At 40.5% G+C, this 25425-nt stretch overlaps 1 protein-coding gene across 1 annotated transcript in view; it reads right to left on the bottom strand.

The window, feature by feature from the left end:
* TENM1 (teneurin transmembrane protein 1) overlaps positions 1-25425 on the bottom strand; it is a 368853-nt gene that overhangs the window by 103497 nt on the left and 239931 nt on the right. The window contains exons 15-16 of the mRNA XM_054576998.1: positions 17720-17863; positions 10249-10498 (exon numbers count right to left, since the gene is read on the bottom strand). Coding sequence (XP_054432973.1) covers positions 10249-10498; positions 17720-17863 — 394 coding nt within the window. The remainder of the gene's footprint in view (positions 1-10248; positions 10499-17719; positions 17864-25425) is intronic.

Raw genomic sequence — 25425 nt, forward strand, 5'->3', positions numbered from 1 at the left:
TTCATTTATTATTGACTATCCCCAATGTGCCTGTGAGGGAAGTTAGAATTATCATTCTCCTCAAATCTCAGCTGGGGAAACCCAGATACATAGAGGGCTTGCCCAGGGCCACTAACAAGCCTGTGCCTGGACTAAGATTAGATTCGACCATATGTGACTGGGAGCATAAAGTACCTTCAGAATATTCTTGTTCTGAAGGTGGCAAAGAAAAAAAAAGCAGTGTTCTTGCCTTCTTCTACCTGAGCAGCATATCGTTTTTTGCACAGCGAGGCTGTTCTTAAACTTTGTGCACTGGCCTTTAGAAAATGGAATAGCCCAACAAACCAAATTCAAATCTGATTAATGTTATTTTGTTGACAGCCAACAGTCAGGAAGGTCTCCTATATTGATATGTAATTTCCTGCCATTTCGTGCCATTTCCCAAGTGTACTTCAGCTCTTTCGAGAACGGTTTCTTTCTACTTTCTGAAAACATGCCGTACCTGAGAAAGAAAGAACACTGGACGAAATTCCAATCTGTTCTAATCCCTCGTGTCTAGATGTGTATTGCAATTTAGGGTATGTGAAGGTTGCTTTTATAACTTCATTGTTAGACTTGCTGTCACCTCCTGGTTAGTTTTACATTCGGGCAACGCCCTTCAACTTAGCAAAAGCACTTCATTCATGCTAGTTAAGAATCACACAGATTGTAAAATGGGCAATTAATGCTTATAATTAATATTGTGCTACACTTTACCAGTAAGCAATTTGACAACCAACTTAATTTGCTGAAGAAATTAGTTATGCCAAAGTAACAAGGCTGAGCTTGTGCACTGGCATTTAGGAAGTGGCATCTTCCCAAACAAAATCCAAATTAAAAATCCTATCAGTGCCATTGTGATGACAATTGGCATTCGGAAGTGAACAAATTCAATTTTCTCCTTGGTAATTTCAGGTAATTTAGAACAGTTTTGACAAGTGTAATGCATAAACAAATTGAATAGAAATACTCATTATGATGAATTTCAGAGCTTTGTGCCATTGTTGGTAAATGGTCAGTTTAAAGCTTTCCTATTGTTTCTTTGTGGTGTGAAGAACTAGAAACTGTGAGGTCACATAAAAAAGAAAAAAGGAAACATCTTTTTCAAGAAGGTCATTGTGGTCTCTTCACACTCTCATCAACTATATTTCTGGACCTAGGAAGACTTCTCTCTCTCTACCTGCAACTGTAAACCATGGAAGCTATTTGAACTTACGGTCTCGGTTGCGGTATCACCTAAGGAAAACATAAAGAAACCTAAGGCCTTGCTTTCTCATAAAGCACTGGACTGTCAGCTTTCACTTATCTTGTTTTCTTTTTGGTATACTCTGATCCTCCGGCACATTCCCAGTTAGTGGAGTTCTCTTCTTTTGGAAGACACTTACCTGAGTCATAACTTCCAAGTGCGCTTTCACATTACTCCTTTAACCTTATTTAAGAAGTAAAATTCCCCTGTTAGCACATTATTAGGAAGTGGCCTCTTAGGCAAGAGGGGGCATTAGGCAGCTGCCCATGCCATTTGCTTACCTATGTCTCGTATCTCTGTTTCTAGGGTGCACAAGGTATCCACGAGTAGCAAGTAAAAGCAAATAGAGAGGCATCAGTGTCATTCAACAAGCCAAATCTCACCAGACACACCTATTCTTAACTCAGCTTGTGGCTGTCAGAGAAACTCCATAGGGATCATTCTGTCAGGTGTGCAAGCCAAAGTGGGCCCAGTCCTTCCTACTTTCTCCTCTTAAGATTGTATCACGGCCATGGAACATCCTGTTTGGTGGCTGGGAAACCTCTAAGGCAGCTTTTTCAGAAACTCTTCTCTGGACCATTTTTATCAGAATCAGTTGGGTTCTGGCCCTCTGTGCAGTGTCCTGGGGCTCTCCCCAGTCACACCGAATCAGGATCTCGAGGTGGGTGCGGAACCTGGGAATTTGACTTTTGACAAACTCAGCTGGTGATTCTGACACAGAATTAGGGTTAACAACTGCTGGGCTAGGGTTTGAGGAAGTAGCCCCTGCAAAGAGTCTGACCATTCTAGACTCTGTTTTGAAAGCCACCTTATCAAAATGCAAAGTCATCATTTTATTACCGAGTCTTGGGTGCCAACAAACATCCCAAAGCTACTTCTAAGACACTTACATGATCTCGGAGATGAATAAAAAGGACATCTCTTGGGCACATTAGTACATTACTTACATTACTCAGTAATATTAAAAAATTTTTAAAAATTTAAAGTATAAAGGTTTTCTCTTAGACCATGACAGAATGTCCCTGGCATCAAAATAGCTTCAATCAAACATCATGTACATCAACTACTAGGACCTTGGGTCTTCCAGCTGTCACCTGCCACAGGAGTAACTGGAGTGGGAGACACAGGACTGTCAGGTCAAAAGAAGAAGAACACGTTGGGGACCCCTGATCTGTACGTCAGTTGGCACAGGGTATCGCCTGCGGTATTTCACCCTGGGACCTGGTATGAGGCTTCTCACATAAGGAGTGAAGTGTGACAAGCCTGACTTTGGGTCAAGTCTGCCCAAAATTAAAGGGCTGTAATCATCTATAAAATAGTCATTTTAATTTAAAAATCCTTTTAAACCTGGCCCTTTATGTCATTTTGAAAAACACGAAGATAACAAATCTTTTTATCTAAACTAGAAAATGTTCTTATTCTTTGGAATGTCAGGAGAGAAGAAAAGACACAAAATGATTTCATTTGAAGCCATCTGCTAATACTGATTCAACACTCTTTAAATTAAGAGAATATTCCTGGGGTTTTACTCATTTGGGCCACAGCTCACTGACTCACTCACCCTTCCTTCCTTCCTTCCTTTTTTAAACTTATTGATTTTTTTTTTTTAGAGTGAGAGAGGAAGGGAGAGAGAAACATCACTTTGTTGTTCCACTTATTTATGAAGTCATTGGTTGATTCTTGTATGTGCCCTTACCAGGGATTGAACTCACAACCTTGGCATACAGGGAAGGTGCTACAACCAACTGAGCAATGAAGCCAGGGCCACTGACTTTTCTGTTTCCCTGGCCTGCCTCGGAAGGGTAGGTATCCTGTAGGTTGACACAAAAGGTCAAAAGGTAAGAACGGGAGCTCTAATTAGAAACTTGGCCTCAGGCATTTGAACCTTTTTGCATTTCTTGGCCTCCAGACACTTGCTTGTTTTTGTCTCCTTTAAATTGCAGGGTGAGCGTACTGAAGCTGGGCTTTAATCATCATTACATGGTTCATCCTCCTGAAGGAAGTTGACTTGTGCAATACTAGAATGACCTCATTAAAACACTATTTCACTCATAACAGATCCTCATTGTACAGAAGCATTTCTGTGGCTACACTGGGCTTTGAAATTCTTAGGTGATGGCAAGGAGTGGAGAGAGGGATGGTTTGCCTTTCCTGCAGCTGCTTCTGATCCTGCCAATAATGTCACTCTGAATTTGGAAAGATGTCCCATATTATGCAGAGCAGCTTCTCTCATTAACATCTCAGAGGGAGGAAGTGAAAATGACGGAATTTATTTCCAGTGTGTGACCTTGTTCTGTCTCAGAATTGCTTTTAGTTAAGGATTTAGGATTGAGCCACCACCAAAGCTGGTCTGCTGACTAGCAAACCTCCTGCATGCTGAGGTACCACTCTGTGAGCTCCTCACAGGGGTCTCGGCCCATCAAAGGCCTCGCCAGTTGGCAACTGACTGACTTGAAGCTTGTCATGAAGTCGGAGGAGAAAGGAGTGGAATTGCAAATCTTTTTAGAGCAAGGAATGCTCTTGATGGTAGGACCTTGAAGTTAATCTTTGATTTTTTTTCAGGATCTACATGATTAAAGGAGCCATTTATCCTTTTTTAATTAAAGAAATTTGATTGATCCCTGACTGGTGTGGTTCAGTGGATTGGGCCTCGTCTCACAAACCGAAAGACCACCTGTTTGATTCCTGGTCAGGGCACATGTCTGGGTTGTAGGCCAAGTACCCAGTTGGGTGCATGTGAGAGGCAATGGATCAATGTTTCTCTTGCACACTGATGTTTTTCTCCCTCTCTTTCTCCCTCCCTTCCCCTCTCTCCCTAAAAATAAGTAAAACCTCTTAAAAATTTCATTGAGATATAATTCACATACTATAAAATTCACCCTTCTAAAAGTACAATTCAGTACTTTCTACTACAATTCATAGAATTGTGCAACCATTCCCATTATCAGATTCCATAATACTTTCATCATCTCCTAAAGAAACTCTGTATCCATTAGCAATCCCCCCACCCTTCCTCACTTCCCTCAGCCCCAGGCAACCACTAATCTGCTTTCTGTCTCTATGGATTTACTTATTCTGGACACTTCATATAAATGGAATCATAGAATAGCTATCCTTTTCCTTTTGTGTCTGGCTGCTTTCACTTAGCACAATGTTCGACCTATTCTTCTCATATTTTTGTGACATGAGGATAGAGAAAGGGAGGCTATGTCAACCTTGAAGTTACTGTCTTCTGATCTGGCATCATGAGAGTTTTCCTGCCTTCTCTGTGGTGCTGCAACACTCTACTCGTTCTTCATGCTCTTCTCAGCTTCTCTCTTTAATACTTAGCTGGAAATATTTGATGTTGAAAGACAGACTTTCCTCCCTGCCCATCTTTCCATGGTATTCTTCCTCTGAAGGCCAAGTCCCACTCCTGCCATTCACTGACTTGCTTCCAACTACTCCAGCGATGCTTATCTGAGATTATCTTCTCCCGGGCTCCAGCTCGGTCCCTTGCCCTTGCCCTTGCCCTTGCCCTTATCACAACTTACCTGGCTTGCGTTTTAGGGTTCTGCTTTCAGCTAGCAGTTCCTTTGAAAATCAAACTGACAAATGCATCCATGCCCAGGGACTACTGATGATTTTAGCTCAATGGGTCATTCTAACAGATATTCTTGTGGTGGGAACTCTTAGAGATGCAATGTCCCAACTCAAAGGAACACATTTCTTAGAGTAGAAACTTGGAGCACTATGCAAGGCAGTGAAGATGTTTCTGGGTGAGGCGAGGGGAACCTTTGAATGCCACTGCTAAGACACAAGATCATACTGGGGAGATAACCACTTGGTTCATCTAGTGTTTTTCTATTTGTGGCTCCAGTGCTGCTGACAAGAGGATGGTTCTTGGTCACTTCTCAGATAACAGCAGAGCTCTCAAAGCTGGGGTTCCATTTGTTCCATCAGCAGAGCGCTCTACAAGTTGCACTGCCCCCCAGCATGCTAGCTGTCCCTAAGTGGGTACTATTTCAGTTCTACTCAGTCTCCAGACAATGATAGGAGTTGAGTCCTGAGCACAATGGAGTACTTATTAACCAGCCACTGTAAAGGAAACAGTAAAGCTTCACGAGAAATTTTCACGTTACACTGACATTTGTTGAATCCAAATTACTCAAGGTACTAAGAGGCACTTGCCAGACTCTTATTTTCTTCTTTCTTTTGTTTTAAAGGGAAGGACACAATAAATATCTGAAGATTCACAGCATCTTGAACAATAATAGCATGAGGTTTTTATAAAGAATAAATCACTTCTAGTCATGCTTAACAGGTTTTCTAATAGATCTGTGAAATTAGAAGATGAAAGGGCAGCAAGAAGGGTATTCATATTTGAATTCAGGTGCAGAGCACTTGATATATGTCTCTTATTTTTAGTTATATAATTATCCCTGTTATTAGAAAACTGAAAAGTGACCTTAAGACGATAATCAAATGAAAAAGAAATAAAGTAATAATTTATGAGAAATAGTTGAAGGAAACATATGATATCTATGTCCACACTTGTGAAAGTTTATCAGGTAAAGAGGGAAGTGGCTTCTGGGGTGCCTCAGATGTCAACATCTGCTAATACCGAGTGGATGTTCGATGAAGGCAGATTTTGGTTCAGTGTAAGGAACAGTTTTCTAATAGAGCATTCCAAAGATGCAATGTGTTGTCCGGAGGGGTGTTTAAGTTTCCTGTTATTGAAAGAGATCAAACAAAGTAGAGATGATATATCAACTGTCAGGGGTGTGGAGGGCACTATGTTAAACCAAATACACCCATGGACTCTTCTAACACTAAGCTCACAAATCTGGGATGTCCCTTTTGTGTTACAGGAGTGTGTGTGTGTGTGTGTGTGTGTGTGTGTGTGTGTATAAAACTTTAAAACGAGAAGCAAATCACTAGAGATACCTAGACATAAATTAGAAATAACTCTATCTTTAAAAAGAATCTTCAGAGAATGCATTTTTGACACTCCTTTTTGTTTAATTGCATGATATGATATGCTCTCCTTTTTTAAAAATTATTTTACTTCAATTTCCCACTGGAAGGAAGCACTAAGATGTGTACATGTGGATGATATCTGCAGTGAACAGGCAAAACGTACTATATACTTAAATAACGAGAACTGATATTGTTGCTCCTGGTATATTGCTAATGATAATGCCATAACTGACTTTACCTTATCCTCTCTATTCAGACAGTGCAGGACCAGTTAGATGAAGTAAATTATTGGCAACCAATGAAAATTAAATTATTTTTGTGGTCAAATGAAACTCAATTGGAGACAGTTTAGATCAGTAGAGCTGAGTTAGGAAAAAAATCTATAGTCGTCCAATCTTTGAAATGTCAAGGAGCATCTGGAATTGTTCAATGTGATCCATTATGGAACAAAGGATGGAAGAGAAGAAAGTCTAGGGCACCCAGTAGGAACAAGCTTTATGTTCTTTCAAAATTTCATCAAACTTTGAGTTGAGAACTACATATCTGTAGGTCTTAAAACAAGTGAAACTGTATAAAACATGTAAGAACATGCTCAAATATTACCTTGAAGTCAATTTTATAGACCGGGGAGTATAGAGTAGTGTAGTTAAATTATATAATGAATAACCTGACAGAAGTGAAGATATAGAATGTTCTCTATCCCTTTATGTAATCATCTATTGACAATATTGCTCTTCTAGTCACAGTTTTAAGTGGAACAAAATAACATAATGACTATATTAGTCCCTGTTTCCAAGGAAACAGATGACTCAACCAAGTAAAATGAATTATATGCATGTGGGGGGTAATTAAATTAACTGATTTTAACAAAAAACAAAACAAAACACCAAAAACCCGGTATAAAATAAAGTTTCTATCTACATGCAGTAGAACTCAATGAACATTATGCTTCTTAGGATAGCAGAGTTTTGTTATATCAACTTATTTCTCTCTAGGAAGTTTAAATCTGGAAAAGTTATTAAGCAAATGTATAAATTCACCAATTACATGTGGAAGGTGTAATGTATACAGTATAGGTCACTGATCAAGATAGATACTTTAAAAAAACTGAATATAATAAGAATTACATTAGTTTCTGAGTAAACATGACAGATAATGTTTGCTGACATAAAGTAGTTTGATGGTTTTGAGTACAGTCACACAGTTGGGGAGTTATCTGTCCATTAGGTCAAAATGACCGTGTATGTTCAGTCAGTTCATTTCTCTGATGGCCAATCACAGGAGTGTTGGAGTAAAGACAGGAGAACTATTTTTTTCCTCCTTGAACCTAATGCACAGAATCTTACATATGAGTCTATGAAAGGGCTTCAACCACGAAGGTAGATTGCTGGGAGGGGGGAATGCAGGGAGTGAGGGGAAATACATGAGTCCCTGAAATTATATGTATAATTTTGTGTGAATTTGATTTTTTCTGGGGAAGTGGCCATACACAGCCTTCAATACAGGGGCGAGGCAAAAGTAGTTTTGCAGCTGGGTATACAAAACACAGAGATTGTTCTCACATTATTATTTATTCTTGTATTATATATTTTTCCATGCAAACAAGTATAAACCTATTTTTGCTCACCCCTGTCAATTCTCAAAGGGGCCTGAGAGTATTTTTTAAAAAATGTTAAGAAGAGCTGCTTTAAGGAACATGTATAAAGGACTCATGGTAACGGACAACATAGTGGGGACTAACTAAAGGGGGGTGGGCGGGGCAGGGAAGAGCAAGGGAGGGGCGGGGGGGTGGAGGCATAGAATTGGGACAACTGTAATTGACCAACAATAAACAAAAAAGAGAGAAAAGCTGCTCTAAGGGACGTTAGCTCGGAACAGCCGGCTCGGGGAGACTCGGGCTAAGTGAGAGAGCCTGGGTGTGTGAGCTCACCGTGTGCGCATGCCTATGTGTATGAAGAGCTATGACAATGAGAGAAAACAGTGCTGAGGTGTAAGACTGAACAAAGAGATTGCACAATACTTCATACTGTCAGAATCTAATTTTTCTTTATACTGAGAAAATCACTTTGCAATTAGGGTCCAAGTTATTCTGTTTTATTCTTCAAATGACTTTGTACTGAAGGTCATAAGGTGCTTTGGACTAAAATGCAAATGTGTGAACTGTTAAGGATCCTTGACCAAGGGAGACTCTCATCAGTGAATGACGATTGTTCCACCTTAGGTAAATTTGCATTTAAATTACAATAAAGAGGACTAAACTTAGCTGGGTTTTCTTATAGTAATATTTTCTTTGTTTTTGTAGATAATCCTACATTTTTTATCTTGAGGAGTTGGCTATATTGGATTAGCATTATAAGGTTCGCTATATAGGCTCAGTGAGACAAGGTCTCTGTCTACCTGGCAGCCCATATCTGCACGACTGCAGACTTTCAGATGGTGAGTGAATTGTTCAGTGTTCCATCCATGTCTGGCATCAAGTAGACAGAGCATCCCTAGGATTTTGAAGACAATCAGAATGTTGTATAAATCATTTCCAAACCCAGGCATACAACCATCCTGGCCTTTCTCATTGACTTTCCAGTAAGTAGCTGCCCAGAGAGATATACTGCTGGAAATGACAAGTCCCTGTGAGGTGTGACATCCTGAGGTACACGAACATTTGATTAGGGCAGGGTGGTATGAATTAGCACTTCTCTAGACTCTCTAGATGTGCTTTATCTTTATAAAATCTTAATTTTACAGTCTATTTTTTATTAGCCAAGGGATTTAACAGCTTTCTTCTCTATGACAGCGTTTGCAATTATAATTAAGGAATGTATTAAAACTGGAGTGAATTAATGTGAAAAATAGATGGGGGCATGGGACCAGAAGATTTCCTTAGCTAGGTGTGAAGGACTGACTCAGTCTGACACAAAGGAGGTGGATTCCAAAGCAAGCACAAGAATCTGGAAAATTTCGAGGAATGTCCAAATATATTCAAATTTCCATGCTCGTGTGAACATAAGTGATAACTGGAAATGACCCAAGGCTTTTCGGGTCAATGAGGTGATGCCTGAGGCAACACTTGTTTTATGCATTAGCGTATAGGATCAAAATATATTACAGCATCAAAATCTTCCAGAACACAGAGAAACTTTCAGCCTAATGTTCCAAAGCCATGTGTGAAAGATACGGCTGCCATAACCAACAACGAGGAAGACTCTAGCAATTTACTCATGGGAAAAGAAATAGGTCTGCTTATCCCTGCTGGGTTGGAGGTGGATGCTTGCCTTTTCTAGGACTCCAGAGGGCATATATTTGTGTCTGCTAGCCTCAGAAAAGGATAAATAATGCTGATTAAACCATGGTTTACTTAGTTGTAATCTTTGTGTAACTTCAGAACATGAAATACCGAAAGATATGAATTCCTTTCAAGGTATTTCAGAATACTTTGCACTCTCAAGAAAATTCCTAGAACAGAGTAAGAAAGTCTAAAGATGAAGGCTTTAATCATTTTTTTTCCCTGAAGGGATACAGCTTTTAAGGCTAAAAACCTCATTCTTCCTTTTATATCATGCCACACAAACACAGACTTCCATTTTCTTTTATATGAAGTGACCACTTCAAAAGATTGCACCTGAAGAACAGAAAGTTCAGCCTTTCAGATCTGGTAGTGCCTCTGTGTGCTAGAACGGAATAGATATTTTCGATCAGTCTTTATAGTGGCCAGAGGGGGTTGAGTGACTTACCTGAGCACTCGGAAGTATTGAGATCCATGTTGGTGATGGCAGTGCACACAGGGAAAGCCACACATACAGGGATGTCAACACTTCCTGGTTCTCCAAAGCAGTGCTCAAAGTCCCCTTCAAGTAGGAGGAGTAGGCATGCCGACCTATGCCCTTTGTCCCTAATCCCTGCATCTTAGTTCAGTGGTATAATGTGGGCATCTGTATGTCCCGCTCCTTCTGGCAAAGCCTTGTCTCTTTATGTTACCTCATTCTTGTTTTTTCCTTATCCACTAAGCATAGAGGTTAGAAGACACTTACCTTAATTCCAAAATACTAACAGAGTTTCCTGAGGGAAATATTCGCCTTACGAAATTGAAGTCGCCAACATACACACTACCATCAGGGCCAGAAGCCAAGGCCACAGGAGCAAAGAGTTTGTTGTTGTGGGCTGGGCCATTGCAGTTAGTACAGGCTACGCTCCGTTGGTGCCCATTACCCATTATGGTTGATATGACCGGGGGCTGCTGGGAAATAAACATATTTTCTCCATTCCCTTTATGTATGATACCTAGATGCAAGAAAAAAAGAGAGAATAAAACAAAAGCAATTACCACACAACATTCTCAGAAACATTTTAACTTTTCTCTCATTGTTCGAAGCAAGAAGGAGCTTTGGCATTGGCATCAAAGAACTTGAGAGTGCAACACACTGCCCTTGGTTTTGTTTAACTGCACAGCCACCACAAAGAGTACCATGACGCTTTGCCTCGGTTTGTCCATCTGTGCAATGGGTTAATACACCCAGTCCCTTTAATGCTGATTCTGAGTACCTCAATAAAAAAAATCTGATAACTAACTTTTAATGATGTCCTGTTCATTTTAGCCTCTGCGAATCATCTGTGGCTTATTTTTCATCTCTAGCTGACTCTCTCCTGATACCTGGCACATAGATGTCTGCCTTCAAATTACCCTCACTACGCAGCTGCTTCCTGAAAAGGGAATATCAGTCAATTTTAATATGAACCTTAGCAAAACACAATCAGGAAGGTAATCTGCTTCTGTGAAAAGAAATCATATCGCTAGAATGCACTTGAAAGATATAAGAATGGGACTTGAATTTTCCACTCTTTTGGACCATATCTCACTATCATCAGTGCAGGAAATAGAGATACTGACTTATGAAAATGCTAGAAAAGACTGTGTAATCATTCTCTTTGGGCAATCTCGTCCATTCTCACAGCTTTAACTCCCATCTCGATGTGCTAAAATTTTCTCCTGTCCAGAGTTCTCACCTGACACGCAATTACCTACGATATCTTTTTACTTGGACCCCACAGGTACCTCAAACTCAACACGTTTCAAACCAAACTCATTATTTTTGCACCCCTCACCAAACCCTGCTCTTCCTGCCGTGCTCCCTCATCATCTTATAAGCGCTATCACCGTGCATGTATTTACCTAAGGTGCAAATGTGGGCATCACTGTGGCTCTTCTTTTCCTCATTTTCTAAAGCTAATATAACCCCCTCAGTTGGTCTATCTCTTAAAATATGTTGAACCAGTTTTGGGGCCTCCACTGGTACCACTATGTTTTAGTTTGGTGTTTCTTAACTTTTTGGTCACCTTGTCTCCATGTGTACCTATCTCTAAACCATCACCCACATGCCTGCCAGAGATTGTTTCAGCATGTGGCTTACAACTCTTCAATAGGTTCACATCCTCTATGAGATGAAGGGCATATTCCTTATTGTTAAGGCATACAAAGTCTTTCATGACTTGGCCTTTGCCTATTTCTTTAGTCTCTCCTCTCATCGCTCTGTCATTTGGATGCTGAGTTTTAGCTCTGGTGGACTATTTACAGTTACTCTCATTCCTCTCTGCTTTTGCACGGGCCGTTCCCTCTATTTTGAATGCCCTCCTTATCTTGTCTGCTTGGGGAACTCTAACCGATCCTTCAGAACTCAGCTCAGTTCTCCCTCAGTGTTCCACCCAGGCAAGATTAGTTACTTCCTTATCTGTGTGCCCACAGCTTGTTTTGCACAGCTCTATCATTACTTATCCCACTGCGGGATGCATTGTTCGCTACTCCCTCTACCTTCCCCATTAGAACATGAGCTCCTTGAAGGCAGACACTCAGTCTTACTCCTTTGTGCATTTTAGTGCCAATCCCTGTGGCCAAGTCATTATAAGTGCTCGGTAAATGTTGAAAAGAGACTTTGAGTCTCTTCTAGTTTCCTTGTCCAAATCCCAGTGATTTTGCAAAGCTGCTAAGCCTGGGCAGATAATCCAAGGAACAGGTGCTGTTGTGCTAAATAAATAGCTCAAGTCTGCTCAGAATGAGCCAGGGCAGGTAAAGCATCCGCATTGTGAGAGGCATACCAATGTGTCAGACTGAAGTAACTGACAGCAAATGAATGAATGCAGTTATTTTGTACAGTTTTATTTTTTCTCCCATGACTCCTGCTATCTATTTCCTTGGACTCCCTGTTACTCTCCCTGAACATTTCCTAAAATGTCTTCCTCAGTTTTCTTCCAACATTTGATCCCATAGTGCTACAACAGAAACTATTGATCGCTCTGAAAGAGGAACATTGTTGGCAAAAATAAGGAGGAGGCTAAAACAGGTACAACACCATGGCACCAAACACGTACCTGGAAAGGGCCTTCCAGAAAACAGAAACGCCATGCATCGTACAGCCTTTAGATTTCATAGCTAAGTATTTTTACTTTCCCTCCCAAGGTGATTTCTGGGTACTTCTTTCAACATATGATCTGCAGGAGCGGTTATGAGTTTATGTCCCAACAAATTAGTCTTTTATTGCAGAACTACAAGATATCTTGAAGATCACTACTTTATTAATTTTATTAATAACGTTATTAGGCAGTAAAAATTTTCTTAAGATTTAGAATAGTTAATTAAGTAAGATTAATAGGACTGAATCTCATTTCCCCAAAACACTTAATTGCAGTGTGATCGATACTGTAATTTAAATGAATTGGGAGACAGTGAATGAGAACTGGAGTGACAGTTGTACAACATCAGTGAAAAGAGATCTCCCAATGGTCACCTCCTGAAAATCCTACCGATGAGACTAAGTGCTCTAATAAATGAGAAAACCAACTGTTTAGCATGTCAGTATTTCAGCAATGCACTATAGGGTATATCATTCAAGAATATTTCCAATTATTGGCTTGGAAATATCAGATTTGCTATTAACATCTATTTTCACAGGTAGATCTCCATTTTTTTTAATATCAATGTAACGGTATAGTTAACAATTACCTTCAAAATGACATGTGATTACCAGGCTCCTGGCAATTTAAAAACTAAAGATGGCTATTTTAAACCATTCTTCTAAGCCTGCAATTCTAAACCTCCCCTTTTCTATTAAAAAGCCCAGCACTCCATCAAAGAAGAAGAATGATTAAAGGAAATAAAACATAAGGCAATGTACTTTCTGATTACATCTCAACAATTGATGTCTTGCTTTCATGCAAGGTACTAAAGTGCCCGTGTACTGAAATTACCATTCCTGTTTAAAGCTGAAGCAATCAAAACAAAAATGGGCAAACCCCTTTTGTATTGCCCTGGAAAAATAGATCATTTTGAAGGGTGTTTTTGTTGTTTCAAGAATCTGTTTAACCTTCCATTACATAGAACCAGGGCATACCATCTAGCAACAATGATTTAACACCAATTCTTCTGCAAAAGGTTGCTTTGAAAATATTTTGTTTATGTTCCTGGAAATCTTGACCAATTACTGCTGCCTCCCTTCCAGTTTATTCTGCCATAAATGCTCGTTTGGAAAACAGAATCAAATGATCCTAGGACAACACGCATTACTTACATGAAGGCCAACTTCCTGCTAAGGATTGGGTGTCTTGTTTATTTACAGTCGACAAAGAAACCCCACTGGATGGAGCCTACTGCACATTTTCTCTCCTAAGTTTCTCTTTTCTCTGCCCCAAAAGCCAAGTCTGCTGTGTAATAAGTTAAGCATACTTTTAAACACACTACTCATATCCTACTGCTACCTTGCTCAGAACTTCTTTTGAAGCTTATAAATAAATTTGAAATAAAAATTCCCCCTGGAAGCCAGTGGGTGGTGCTTTATGCTGATTTCAAAGAAGAAACCATTTTTCAGACTTATGAACAACAAGGGACACAATACACCCTTCTCTTAGGACTTGACTGAGAGGATATAAACACAAACTGGGAGATATGCCAGTGTGATCAATGCGAATTTACTTCCCCTCCCAGTAAAACCATTTGTTGACACACTACTGGCCTATCTTGGAGGCCAAGTTAAAGGACATTCTTCATCCATTTCAGACAGATGACAAGATGCAATTAGTACTCTGGATTGTTCTTTGGAATAATTTTTAACACTCAACTGGCGGGAAACACTAGGGGATACATTTGATATAAAGATATATATACTATAACAAATAGCTTAGCTCTGTAATAGGATGACTCATGTACACATTTTTATTTCACATAATTTTAAAGAACTGATTTATCTTAAAAGGAAACAATATGCAATCTCTGTAATCACTGAGAAGATGTATTTCGAAAGAATAATATTAAAAAACACAAGTTCGTGGTGTGTATCTCAGTGAAAGTAGGAACCAGATATATGTACCAGGCATACTATTTGGAAACAATTCTCCGCAAGCAATGGTTAATTGTCAGGTAAATATAATTGCTGCAACAGAAATGACAAATGATCTGAAAACACTGCCTGCTAGAAACCACCCACTGCATGATGATTGTGGAGCCAAAGAGAAACTGAAGAATTGAATGGCAGCAGACATCCAATCTAATTACAGGTGTCTTTTTAACCAGTGAGAGGAAACTGGGGGAAGATAGATTCTTGTTTCTAATCTGCTATCTGTCTCAGATCAAAAAGGGAGGGTGCCTACAGAGTTATGCCTTTTCCAGAAAGAAGCGGAGTGAGGGAATTCGGAGAGATGACGCCCTTGCCTTAATCAGTCAGAAAGGACTGTCTGACCTAAGGGGGAAAGAGCACTGCTTTCTAAATTGGTCTTCCCAAAGCTGTTCCCTCACACTTATCATTTCTGCTTCTAAAAGTGCCTTCGTGGGTGGGATTTAGACTTTGAAAACGTCCCAAGAGACGTGTTTGAGTCCAAGGTCAGGCTGAAAGGCAGTGGCAGAGCTGCTTTCAGATCTGTTCCTGGCAAGTTATCTGTTTGGGGTTAGAAAAACAATGTGCCTACAACTGAGATGACAAAATGAATCAATGTTCCTTAAAAAAGAAAACAAACTAAAGTAAGGTGTCTTTCTCAGAATGAAATTCTCAGAAAGAGACAGAAAGCAGATTTAGTAGGGCTGGGATGAGCACAGGGATCCTTTTGGGGTGATAAAAATATTGAAATGGTGTTGTGATGACTGCAGAACTCTACTTTATTTAACATTTCTGTTTTCGTTTTTACTAAAAATCACTGAAGTGCACACTTAAAATGGGTGAAGTTTATGGTGTATAAAGTATACTTCAATAAAGCTGTTAAAAAGATTCTCAGAAATAAATTGGTACCTGTTAGCTAAAAACTCATTATTGGCAAATAAGGGGTATAGAGAATACATTTGTGGAAAAGGGAGGGGGCCCGAACCCAACTTTCTGAATGGCTCCCCTCTGTTCTGGATTTTTAAGCCTGTGGGAAACAAATGGTAAGAGGCTACAGGACTGGGAGCACACAGCTGGGGGCTGGCTCGATTGAGGTCATTTCCCATTTTGTGTTTAATGTCAATGACAAGCATTGGAAAGAGACAATCTATACAAGCCAATAAAAGTGAGTGGAAAAGAAACGGCTGCTTCAAATGTCAAACTCTTTCAAATCAAAACAAAAAAACCTAATAATTTAATAAGTGGCATCTGCCCTTTCGTTTTTGTACTTTTAAAACTGTGATTCTCCTTTTGACAATGGAAAAGAAGCTGACATTTTATATGTGCCTGAATCTTTGCTCTTAAAAAAATAAAAAATCTGAAATAGGATTTTTGAATCTTCCTTGAAAGGGGAGAAGGAGGTATAGCAGGGGCATAAAACAATGGACCCTTTCACCTTCAGGATCTCACACTGGGACTGTGGGAGGTGGTCTCATTTTATGGTTGAAGCGAACTTGGTTGGCTTTGCCAATCAAAATTTCCCAGCCTATGTTGGCTGTTTGGCTTGGCTGATCCAACTGTGGTGCAAACGAAGGAAGATCATAGGTTTGATTATTAAATGGATCTCTTAGCCTTGGTCAATTCATGGCCTTGTAAGAGAACCAGATGTTAGCCAGTTGTTCTACAAAGGTAATATGGATACAAGGACGGTTGGATGCAAGAGTGTATCTGCCTCAATACGTTGACATCCCCAGTCCTGGACAAATAACCCAAAGTACGTGTTCTACTAAAGGTTGCTCAGAACCTGCCTCTTTAGAATGAAAGGAATGTGATTTCATCGTGAAAACTTACCAGCAGATGTTCAAATGAAAGCTGGACAGGAGCACCAATGACTGGTTTCCCAGTAGGGCGCAAAGGGAGGTGGAGGAACTGATTAGAAGCATTTATGCCCAGGGTAGTAAAATCAGTTTGTGTGACAGACATATGGGCGCAAGGGCCACCTGCGGTCCCTTCTCCTGATTTACTTAACATTTCTGTTATAAACTAGGAGAAAGTGACAGCAGGAAATGTGGTTCAAGGAAGGCAGAGGCTGAAAATGCGAGTGTCTTGTTCTCATTGCCTTTTCCCCTTTTCCTAAGTCTGGGACTTAGGAGCCTTAAAAGTAAGCGAGGTCCAGGACAGCACTCTTTCCCTCCTACCTCTTCTCTTCTTTTACCCATCACTGTCCCTTTACTCCTAGCTTCTTATTGGTTATGTTGACATTTATGTGGATAAGCAACAATGGTGTGGGAGAAAGAGCACGTGGCTTTAGCCACTTACTGACTGTGCAACGTTGGGGAAGGTCACATGACCATCTAAGACTCGGCCTCTTGATCTTTTAAATGAGGTTAATGCCACTTTGCAGAGTTGCTGTGTTTAAAATAGGAGAGTTCACTAAACCCTTTGGAACTGTATTACATAGATGATTATTTAATTCTGAGGTGCACGTTTTGCTTCACATTCAAACATTTCTGAAATAAGTATGTATCTTTTTTTAAAAGAGTTTATTTATTTTTAGGGAGGGGGAAGGGAAGGAGAGAAGAAACATCAATGTGTGGGTGCCTCTCGTGCGCCCCCTGCTGGGAACCTGGCTGGCAACCCAGGGATGTGCCCTGACTGGGAATCGAACCAGCAACACTTTGGTTTGCAGGCCTGCACTCAATCCACTGATCTACACCAGCCAGGGCCGAAATAAGCATGTATCTTATAATTAATGCATGTCATAGTCTAAATAGCAGCATTTTCCATAAAATAATGGCATACTTATAATTGATGGTGTCTTAGATTATATGAAATATGCCGATTATTATTCCACTTTTATAAAATGTTGATTATGATGTCATATAAACGTATTAATCACTTGGAATAGAATAAAAATGATAGTAAAACCCAGTTTCATATAACTTTGTGATGAAGCAGTCTCACCATACTAGAACTAATTAGATATCAGATTGTTGTATTTGAAAGGAAATAAACTAACATAGTCATCTCCAGGTGGTGAACTTACAGGTAATTTTTTCCTTGTAATTTTTCAAATTTTCTGCAATGAATATGTATTACAGATGTGTATATAAGTGTGTATAGCATTAAGAAAACAGCATTGATGAATATTTTAAAAGCTGCTTACCACTTTGAGGATTCAAAATATGATGCTTATTTAATGACCAGCCTCCTAGGTTAGAAGCATCCATCTCAAAACCTTGTAAGGTGACTGTCCTTTTCTCCCAGAGAATAAAGTTGGGGCAGGTTTCATATTCATATCCCACAGATACTGCAAACAAAGAGTTAATAACATATTAGAAAAAATTTTTAACATTTGTTTCCTTTTTATGCTGGTTGGTAATTCTGTGGATATTGCATTTGCTACTTAATTCTGAATTGGGTTGAAATTTGACTGCAAATGACTTTCACCCAGCTCACTACAGCACAGCACTTAGCATAGCACGAGGCATCCAGAAGTGACCAGTCAGTGCAAAGTGCATAAAGAGAGGAATGAGTGAATGAGTGCTGTCATTAGGTGTGTACCATATGTTTATAGACATTAAGCTTTAGTTGGGGCTTTTGGGTTGGAGGCATGCTGTAAAGCTGAAGAAATAAGCTCTCTGAGGGCTTAAGCTGTAGAAGTGCAGGGAGGCCTGGTTTCTTGTCTCTCTAGAATGCAAAATGCACTTAGGACACTGGCCTTGGGGTACTGGCTACCTTAGACAACAACGGAGTACATGAGACTGATAAAAATCAATTTACCCAATTTATATTTCTCCTGCGCTAACTGGCCTTCAGTTTGTCGAGAAGTCTGAGTTTGCTTAGAGTGTTGCAAGCGCTGCCAGTGTAAATTGCATGTTGTGCACATTATATTTCGGTTTCTGCATATAGCTAGCTAACCAATGGGGCATCACCCAACATTTGGCTTCAAGTCTTATGAAGCACAGATGTTGTGCATTAAACTCGGAACCCTGGTATGCCACTAAAACGGGAAGTGTGGAGTGTGGGAGCTTGGGTAACTCTACTGAAATATGCACAGCTCATGTATACCAAGTGCCAGCCATTGTCTCAGTTGGTAAACCTGCTTACCTACTGGAACCCCAGCTTTCTGATTCTTGAATTTAAAATGCTTTTTGTCCTCATAATGTTGAAAAGCTGAGATTATTGGCTCATTACACTGCATACCCCGAAGCTTCTTTTCCCCTTTCTGGCAGCTTAAAATATCCCTGGCTGGTTGTCTGCCATTGCTTTCGAGTCTGTGCTTCCACCTGATTCTTAAGATGCCCCTGAAGAACTCATTCCTTCTTTTACCATTTGGTTATGGAAGCTGGTAATGAAAATGTGTGCTTAAACAATGCCAGCGCAGTGGGCCCACAGATGAAAAATTAAAGCAAGCGAGTTTTGGTTTTTGGCACCAGATGAGGGGAAAAGATGGTATTTTAAGTCAGACTGATTTCTGTGTGCGCGTGCGTGTGTGTGTGCACGTGCGCGCACGTGAGCACATGCACAGATAAGCCAAAAAGGCCTAATGATTATGAATACACAACTCTCTAACTTTGTGGATCATCTGCAGCCAACTTTACATCAGACTGGCTTCTCTTTGTCCCAGGCTGCACCACAGCTTTAAGAGGGCTCAGGGCCAGCTTCCCTGGTTTCTGACCTCTGCAATCTCACAGGGGGCCCATGGTTAGAAGGGCCCCACACTTGGTGTAATGTTATGCTGTCACTGTCTTGAAATCCTTAATAATTTTTTAACAAGAGGCCCTGTATTGTCATTGACCGTTGGGGCCTGCAAATTCTGTAGCAGGTCCTGATGGGGGTGCCCTCCTAGCCCGCCATCAGCTGTGCAAGGCTCGTGGAAAGCAAACTCATTTTAGTATTAGCCCTAACCGAGCCTCATTAGCAAGCAAGATCAATGGGGAATGGGAAAGACTAATCATGAGATGGAAATAATTTCTAAATGGAAATTAGTTTGGGATCATCTGTGTCGATGCTGTTTTCTGTTAAGGTGGCTGGATGGAAACACAGACTTGCAGCAGAGAAAAAGATCTCGAAGGGAATCTAGGTCAGGTTACACTTGTCGCACAAAACATTGCTGTCTGAAATCTCCTTGACATATTATCATGGCTCTGGTGCTTGCTAAATAACCTGGTAGAGTGGAAAGAGTTGGTTTCAGACCCAGAGTCAGGAAAGACTTCATCTTTTGGCTCTGCCAGTAGCTTAGCTGTGTGGTCTTGGGCAAATTATTCTCCATCTTTGAGAGTTGGATTCTTCACTGGCCACAACGTGTGTGTGTGGAAGGGCGAGGGAGAGCAAAGTATGGACTAGAATTAGGAGTTTTTAGACCCTTTGGGGTCAAGCAACCTTTTGTTATGAATTTCATAAAAGTTATGGATCTTCTTCCTAGAAAAGTACATATGTACACAAAATTTTATATGCAATTCGAGGGGGCATTCACTGGCCTCCTACAATGAAGATCTCACGTTAAAGACCTCTGTGTTGGATCATTTTTATAATCCGCCTTCAGCACTAACACTCTATGATTCTAAAGTGCATTCTTCCAAGATTGCATTTGCTCGGTTCAAGTTGGGGAGCAAACCAAAAAGTCAAAGGCAGAACTGTATCTCGTGTTGGAAAACTCGGGTGGTGAGAAAGCACACTTTGGGTCACGCTGGTGGGCAGGATAGCAGAGTTTCTGCTTCTCTTGCCAACATTTCGGTCTCGATTAATAAATAATCAGAGTGACAATGATTACAAGTTCCCTCAAAGCCACCAACTCCTTCCCTACCATTGCCAGGATCTGCCTTTTGTACCTCGTAAGCCTAGTGAACTCCCCTACAACCCCTCCTCCGGGAGGTGATTGGTGCAATTTTGTGAATCGGCCTGTGCCCTGGTGACTTCTGGTGGTAGTTTGGGGCCTGCTTTTACACTCTTAGTAACAGCTAAAGATCTTCCCAACTCTGCAGCAGGAAATGCTTACATAAAGTATCAATTAAAGAGTTCTTGATGCAATGGTAATGAGACAAACTCTTTTTACCCCCTCATATCTGCTCTCTTAATTGCTCTCTAGTCCACAACAAAAAAGCGCATTGGCTGCAAACCCCGCAATTATATTATTCTACCTTAGCCCTTAAGTCATAGCAAAGAGCACCAAGGCAGCCACTTAATAAGTTCCCTCTAATTTTTATTAGATTTACTTTCTCGTGAGAAAGCTCCATGAGCTAATAAAGTTATAATTCATACTTAAGACTTGTCCAGAATTCCAACTGACTTTAATGAGAATAGCTGTGTGTTGGGGTATTTTTGTATGTGGCTCCTTGCTCAGAGTAACAAGGCAAGGTTTCTTTCTGACAGCAGCCCAATGAAACATAATCCTGGAGCTTCCAATCGGCTCATGAGAAGGGCAGACACTTCACCCCATGGAGTAGAGCTGCTTTCCAAATACAGTACCAGCCAATCCCAGGCTTCCTCTCAGAGAAGCCGACTGTAATGCACTGAATGCCTACTCGTTCATATAATCAAATATGGGGGGGGGGGGCGGGAGGGGCTACTCAGGGGCTGGCACTGAAAATGCTGAGCCCTGACATTACACTCTGCCTGGCACTGTGACAGCCTAGTCTCAGTTAAACAAGCAGGGTAGACCACGACCATTTCCCAGGCAGCCTGTTGCCTATCACATTTGATCATCAACACTGAGTGGTGCAGGCCACTGATTCAGCCTCTGGTGCTCTGAAGTGAGGACTAGGAAGAATAGCGTAATAGGAAAGATAGAAATAATTATGCATCCACATTTCAGAGGAGCTAGAGAATACAGCCTAGTCTGGCAGTGAGTGGAGATAGGTGGGAAAGGGGGGTCCTGGACTATGCTTCCCAGGGGCTGGCATAGTGGGTCTCCTGTTGGTGTGTATATATAGGGAAGGCAGTTGGAAAAAAGCCATTAATAAGACAGAACGCTTTCTCTGAACCATGTGACCGCCGCCCTTGTGACAGCCTTCAATTTCGTCTGGATTTGTCTTCCTGCATTCTCTCCCTCACCTCTGCACAGAGCTATTACTGTAATGTTCCTTAACCAAGAATCATCGTCAAGATAGGCTTGTTACTTTTGCAGAGGACTCTGTCCTCTGCTTACAGGATTGTGCCTCCAATTTCACTATTAGCCATCTTGCAAATATTACAGAGGCTCACAAAGAAAGACTTGCAGCTTCCTCCCCCAAAGCCATTTGGCATTGGAAAAACAAGTGAATGCTCATTGTACTTATCATAGCAGCAGCATTTGTATGAAGTGGGCACTGCAAGAAGGCTGAGGGCCACAGTGCTGCTGACACCCAATTGAGTGGCTGCGACTTTCACCTCTAAGGGCTGGGATAGGATATTTACATAAAGTAGCCAAGGTAAAGACTCCATGCAATGAAGCTGATGTGCAAAGTACGAAGCAGAGCGCCAGGAGCTGAATCAGTGGCCTGCACCACTCGGTGTTGACGATCAAATGTGATAGGCAACAGGCTGCCTGGGAAATGGTCGTGGTCTACCCTGCTTGTTTAACTGAGACTAGGCTGTCACGGTGCCAGGCAGAGTGTAATGTCAGGGCTCAGCAGACGATTCAACAACTTCAGGCTAAGGCTTCAGAATTCATAACGAAGGCAATATATAATTAAAAGTAGTCTAATAGTCAGTGTGAGAAATTTACATGTTACCTTCATGAACTCAAGGAACATCTAAAAATAACTTTATGACATTTAAATGGTAGATCAAAAAACTTCTTACCCAAAAGGAATCATTAAATAGAACAACAAATACGTCCATTCTTTCAGCACTTACAGAAATAGTCACAGTTTTCTCTTTTAATCTATTTGAGGCGGTGAATTACAGCAATAGATTTCCCAGTGTTGAACTATCTTTGTTGGTCCTAAAATAAACTTTACTTGGTGATGCTCATTTACATGAATCACTGGATTTAATTTGGTAATACTTTACTTAGGATCTGTACCCTACTAGTTTACAAAAAAAAAAAAAGGTTCAAACACGACAGTGCTACAAAAGAGATCGCTAGATGAAGAGAATAGTATAGGTAGGAAAAGTTAAAAGCATCCAGGAGGGAGGTAATCACACAACACTTTTGCCAAGAAGCCCTCTGCTCTGAAACCTAATTTTTTTCTGGCTGCTTTGTCCAAGCCTAGCTGCATAAAGGCGAGCCTGGAACCTGAATGACGTGCTATGCAAGGCAGGGGGATGTACCGGCTTACACCTGCATTGACCAGTGCCTCTGCGTACCTAGGCAATGCCCTCCTCTCCCTTGGCAGGCCCACGGTCCCATTCCGCAGTTAGCCCTTCAACAACGTGGTGGTTAGGGGCGACGGACCCCTACACAGAAGAAAATATGAGTAGAACATTTGATTCTCCAAAACTAAACTACTAATAGTCTACTGTTGACCAGAAGCCTTATGGATGACCTATTTTGTATGCTATATGTGTAATATATAAACATAGAATAATAAATAAGAAGACATATTATATATGTATAATGTATGCATAAATATATACTGTAGTCTTACAATAAAGTAAGCTTCAGAAAAGAAAATGTTATTAAGAAAATAAGGAAAATACTTTGACAGTATTTATTGAAAAAAATACACTTGTAAGTGGACCGGCACAATTCAAAACTATAGCATTCGAGGGGCAACTGTGTAGGCAAGGGATCAAACTTATTCTCTGTCCTTATTCATTTGTTTGTTCCGTCATCCACAAAATGTGTGCTATTTAATGGGGATACGAGGATGAACGAGACAGAACAAGCTACAACTCCCCTCAGTGGAGCTCACATTCTAGTGACAGAAACAAACATAAAACAAAATCAAATGCCACCCACACACACATACACAAATTGTGATAAATGTTATGATGAACTGTCATCCCAAAGTAACTGTGTATACCCAAAGCTGTACCTCTTTGCAACATCAGAGGCTTTAACATCATGAGAGAGAAAATAAACTTCACTAAAAGAATTCAGCCAGTCAATAAACAAATAAACAAGCAAATAGGTCATAAATGTGGGTGGGGGAGTCAGAAAATGTTGTAATGGGAAAATGCAGTGTATTGAGAGAGAGTGTAACAAGAGAATTTAAGTTAAAATGGAGAGGCAAGGTAAAGCCTTCTTACGCAGAAGGAGTTTATCTTGTGAGGTATAGGGGAGAACATTCTAGGCAGAGAGAACAGTATGAGTGCAAGGCCTTGAGGTTTGGAATCTTTGAAAGACTTCAAGAAGGTCAGAGTGGCTAGAGAGTCAGTTTCTCTCTAGCGCATTAAAAACAAATGAAGAACAACTTCTTCTTCCACTTCCCCCACCCAGCACAAAATAAAACAAAAGATTACTATCCTCTAGCAGTATTTAGGCATTTTTCTTTGGGGAGATTTTGGGAAATACATTTACCTTGAAAATGGACTCTATCCTTTGAAACAATGTGATTATTAAAGAGCTACAATATTGTAATGGAATGAAAGGGGCTGTTATCTAATAATTCAGTAAACCCTCAGTGAGCCACTGTATTGTGCCAGGCAGGTAGGTGATCTGCTAAGCACTATGGATCGACGGATATTACACAGGGCAGGATAATTTGTTATGTAAGAGAGGCCATAGCCTGAAGGGTTACCTGTCTTCTGGAACTTTCACCCATGGCTTCGTCAGAATAGTTATCATCTTACATTTGAATAACACCTAATATTTAAATACATTTTTTGGTGTATATTACCTAATTTGATGACTCACAAAAACTCTGGAGGAAGATACATGTACCACCATTTGATAGATGAGATGACAGACTCAGATAAGTGAAGAGACTAGTCCAAGGTCATCTGGTTAATAAATGGCAGAACCAGAGCTCAAACCCAGTGACTCTTAAGTAAGTGCTTTTCCCCCTATGCTAGGTCATAGTTATTAAGAGAAACATCCACAATTCTGAAATGCTAAAGAAATAACCTTTTCTTTGCTCTGAATTAAAAAGATAAGGATCGGAAGCTAGGGATAGCCTTGAAACAGAAGTACCATGCACCTTGGAACTGTGTGTGGTTATGGTGTTGTTTTGATGCCATTATGAACAGCATTCCCTTTTACTCTGAAAAGTATCCTGAGGTCTCTCTCTCTCCCCACTTCCTCTTTCTCTCTCTCGCTAAATAATGCCATGGCGCGAGTTCGTAGAGGGCACTGGGAGGCAGGAAAAGTCATAAATACTGACTTGGGAAATTTAATTTTTCTGTATCTTGAATGTATCATCTTAACAACAGCTTTCAAATCTTACGCCCTAAAGCCATGCCATTGTGACCCAGCATTCACATGGGGAGACATACACAAACACATGAGTATAATTGGAACAAATTTTCTCCAGACAATGCTCTCTTAACAGCGTTATGTTCCGCTATTTTTGATTCTGTTCATTTCTGTCTGATTCCATTCCATTCCATTTTATTCCACTTAAAACAATACTTGATTGACTCACCAAATGGATTTCACAATCTACCGATGGGCGTGACCAGCAGTTAGAAATGGGCACAGGCTGCTTACCAGAGAGAGTCTCAGTCAGGGTCACTGAAAAATCCTGGTGGGCTTTAGGCACTTTTTGAGGTGCTGTCTCACACCTTATGAGACATATTAGAAGGGAGACAGCCCACAACCCATATCCAACATTAAACGTATTTCATATGTAAGTGTGAAAACTGAGCTGCAGTCTACCACCTGACATCATGCTCCATTTTGCAGACATTTATTTAAACGTTTACTAATGTTGATTTTCTGGCTTTCTTTTCCTATTTTGGGGCCAATAAATTTATTTTCCAGGAGGCAAACATTTTTGTAAGTCC

This window comes from Pteronotus mesoamericanus, unplaced genomic scaffold (genome assembly GCF_021234165.1).
Source record: "Pteronotus mesoamericanus isolate MK-2021 breed Mesoamerican mustached bat unplaced genomic scaffold, CSHL_Meso_final contig_40, whole genome shotgun sequence".
In the NCBI taxonomy this organism is placed as follows: domain Eukaryota; kingdom Metazoa; phylum Chordata; class Mammalia; order Chiroptera; family Mormoopidae; genus Pteronotus; species Pteronotus mesoamericanus.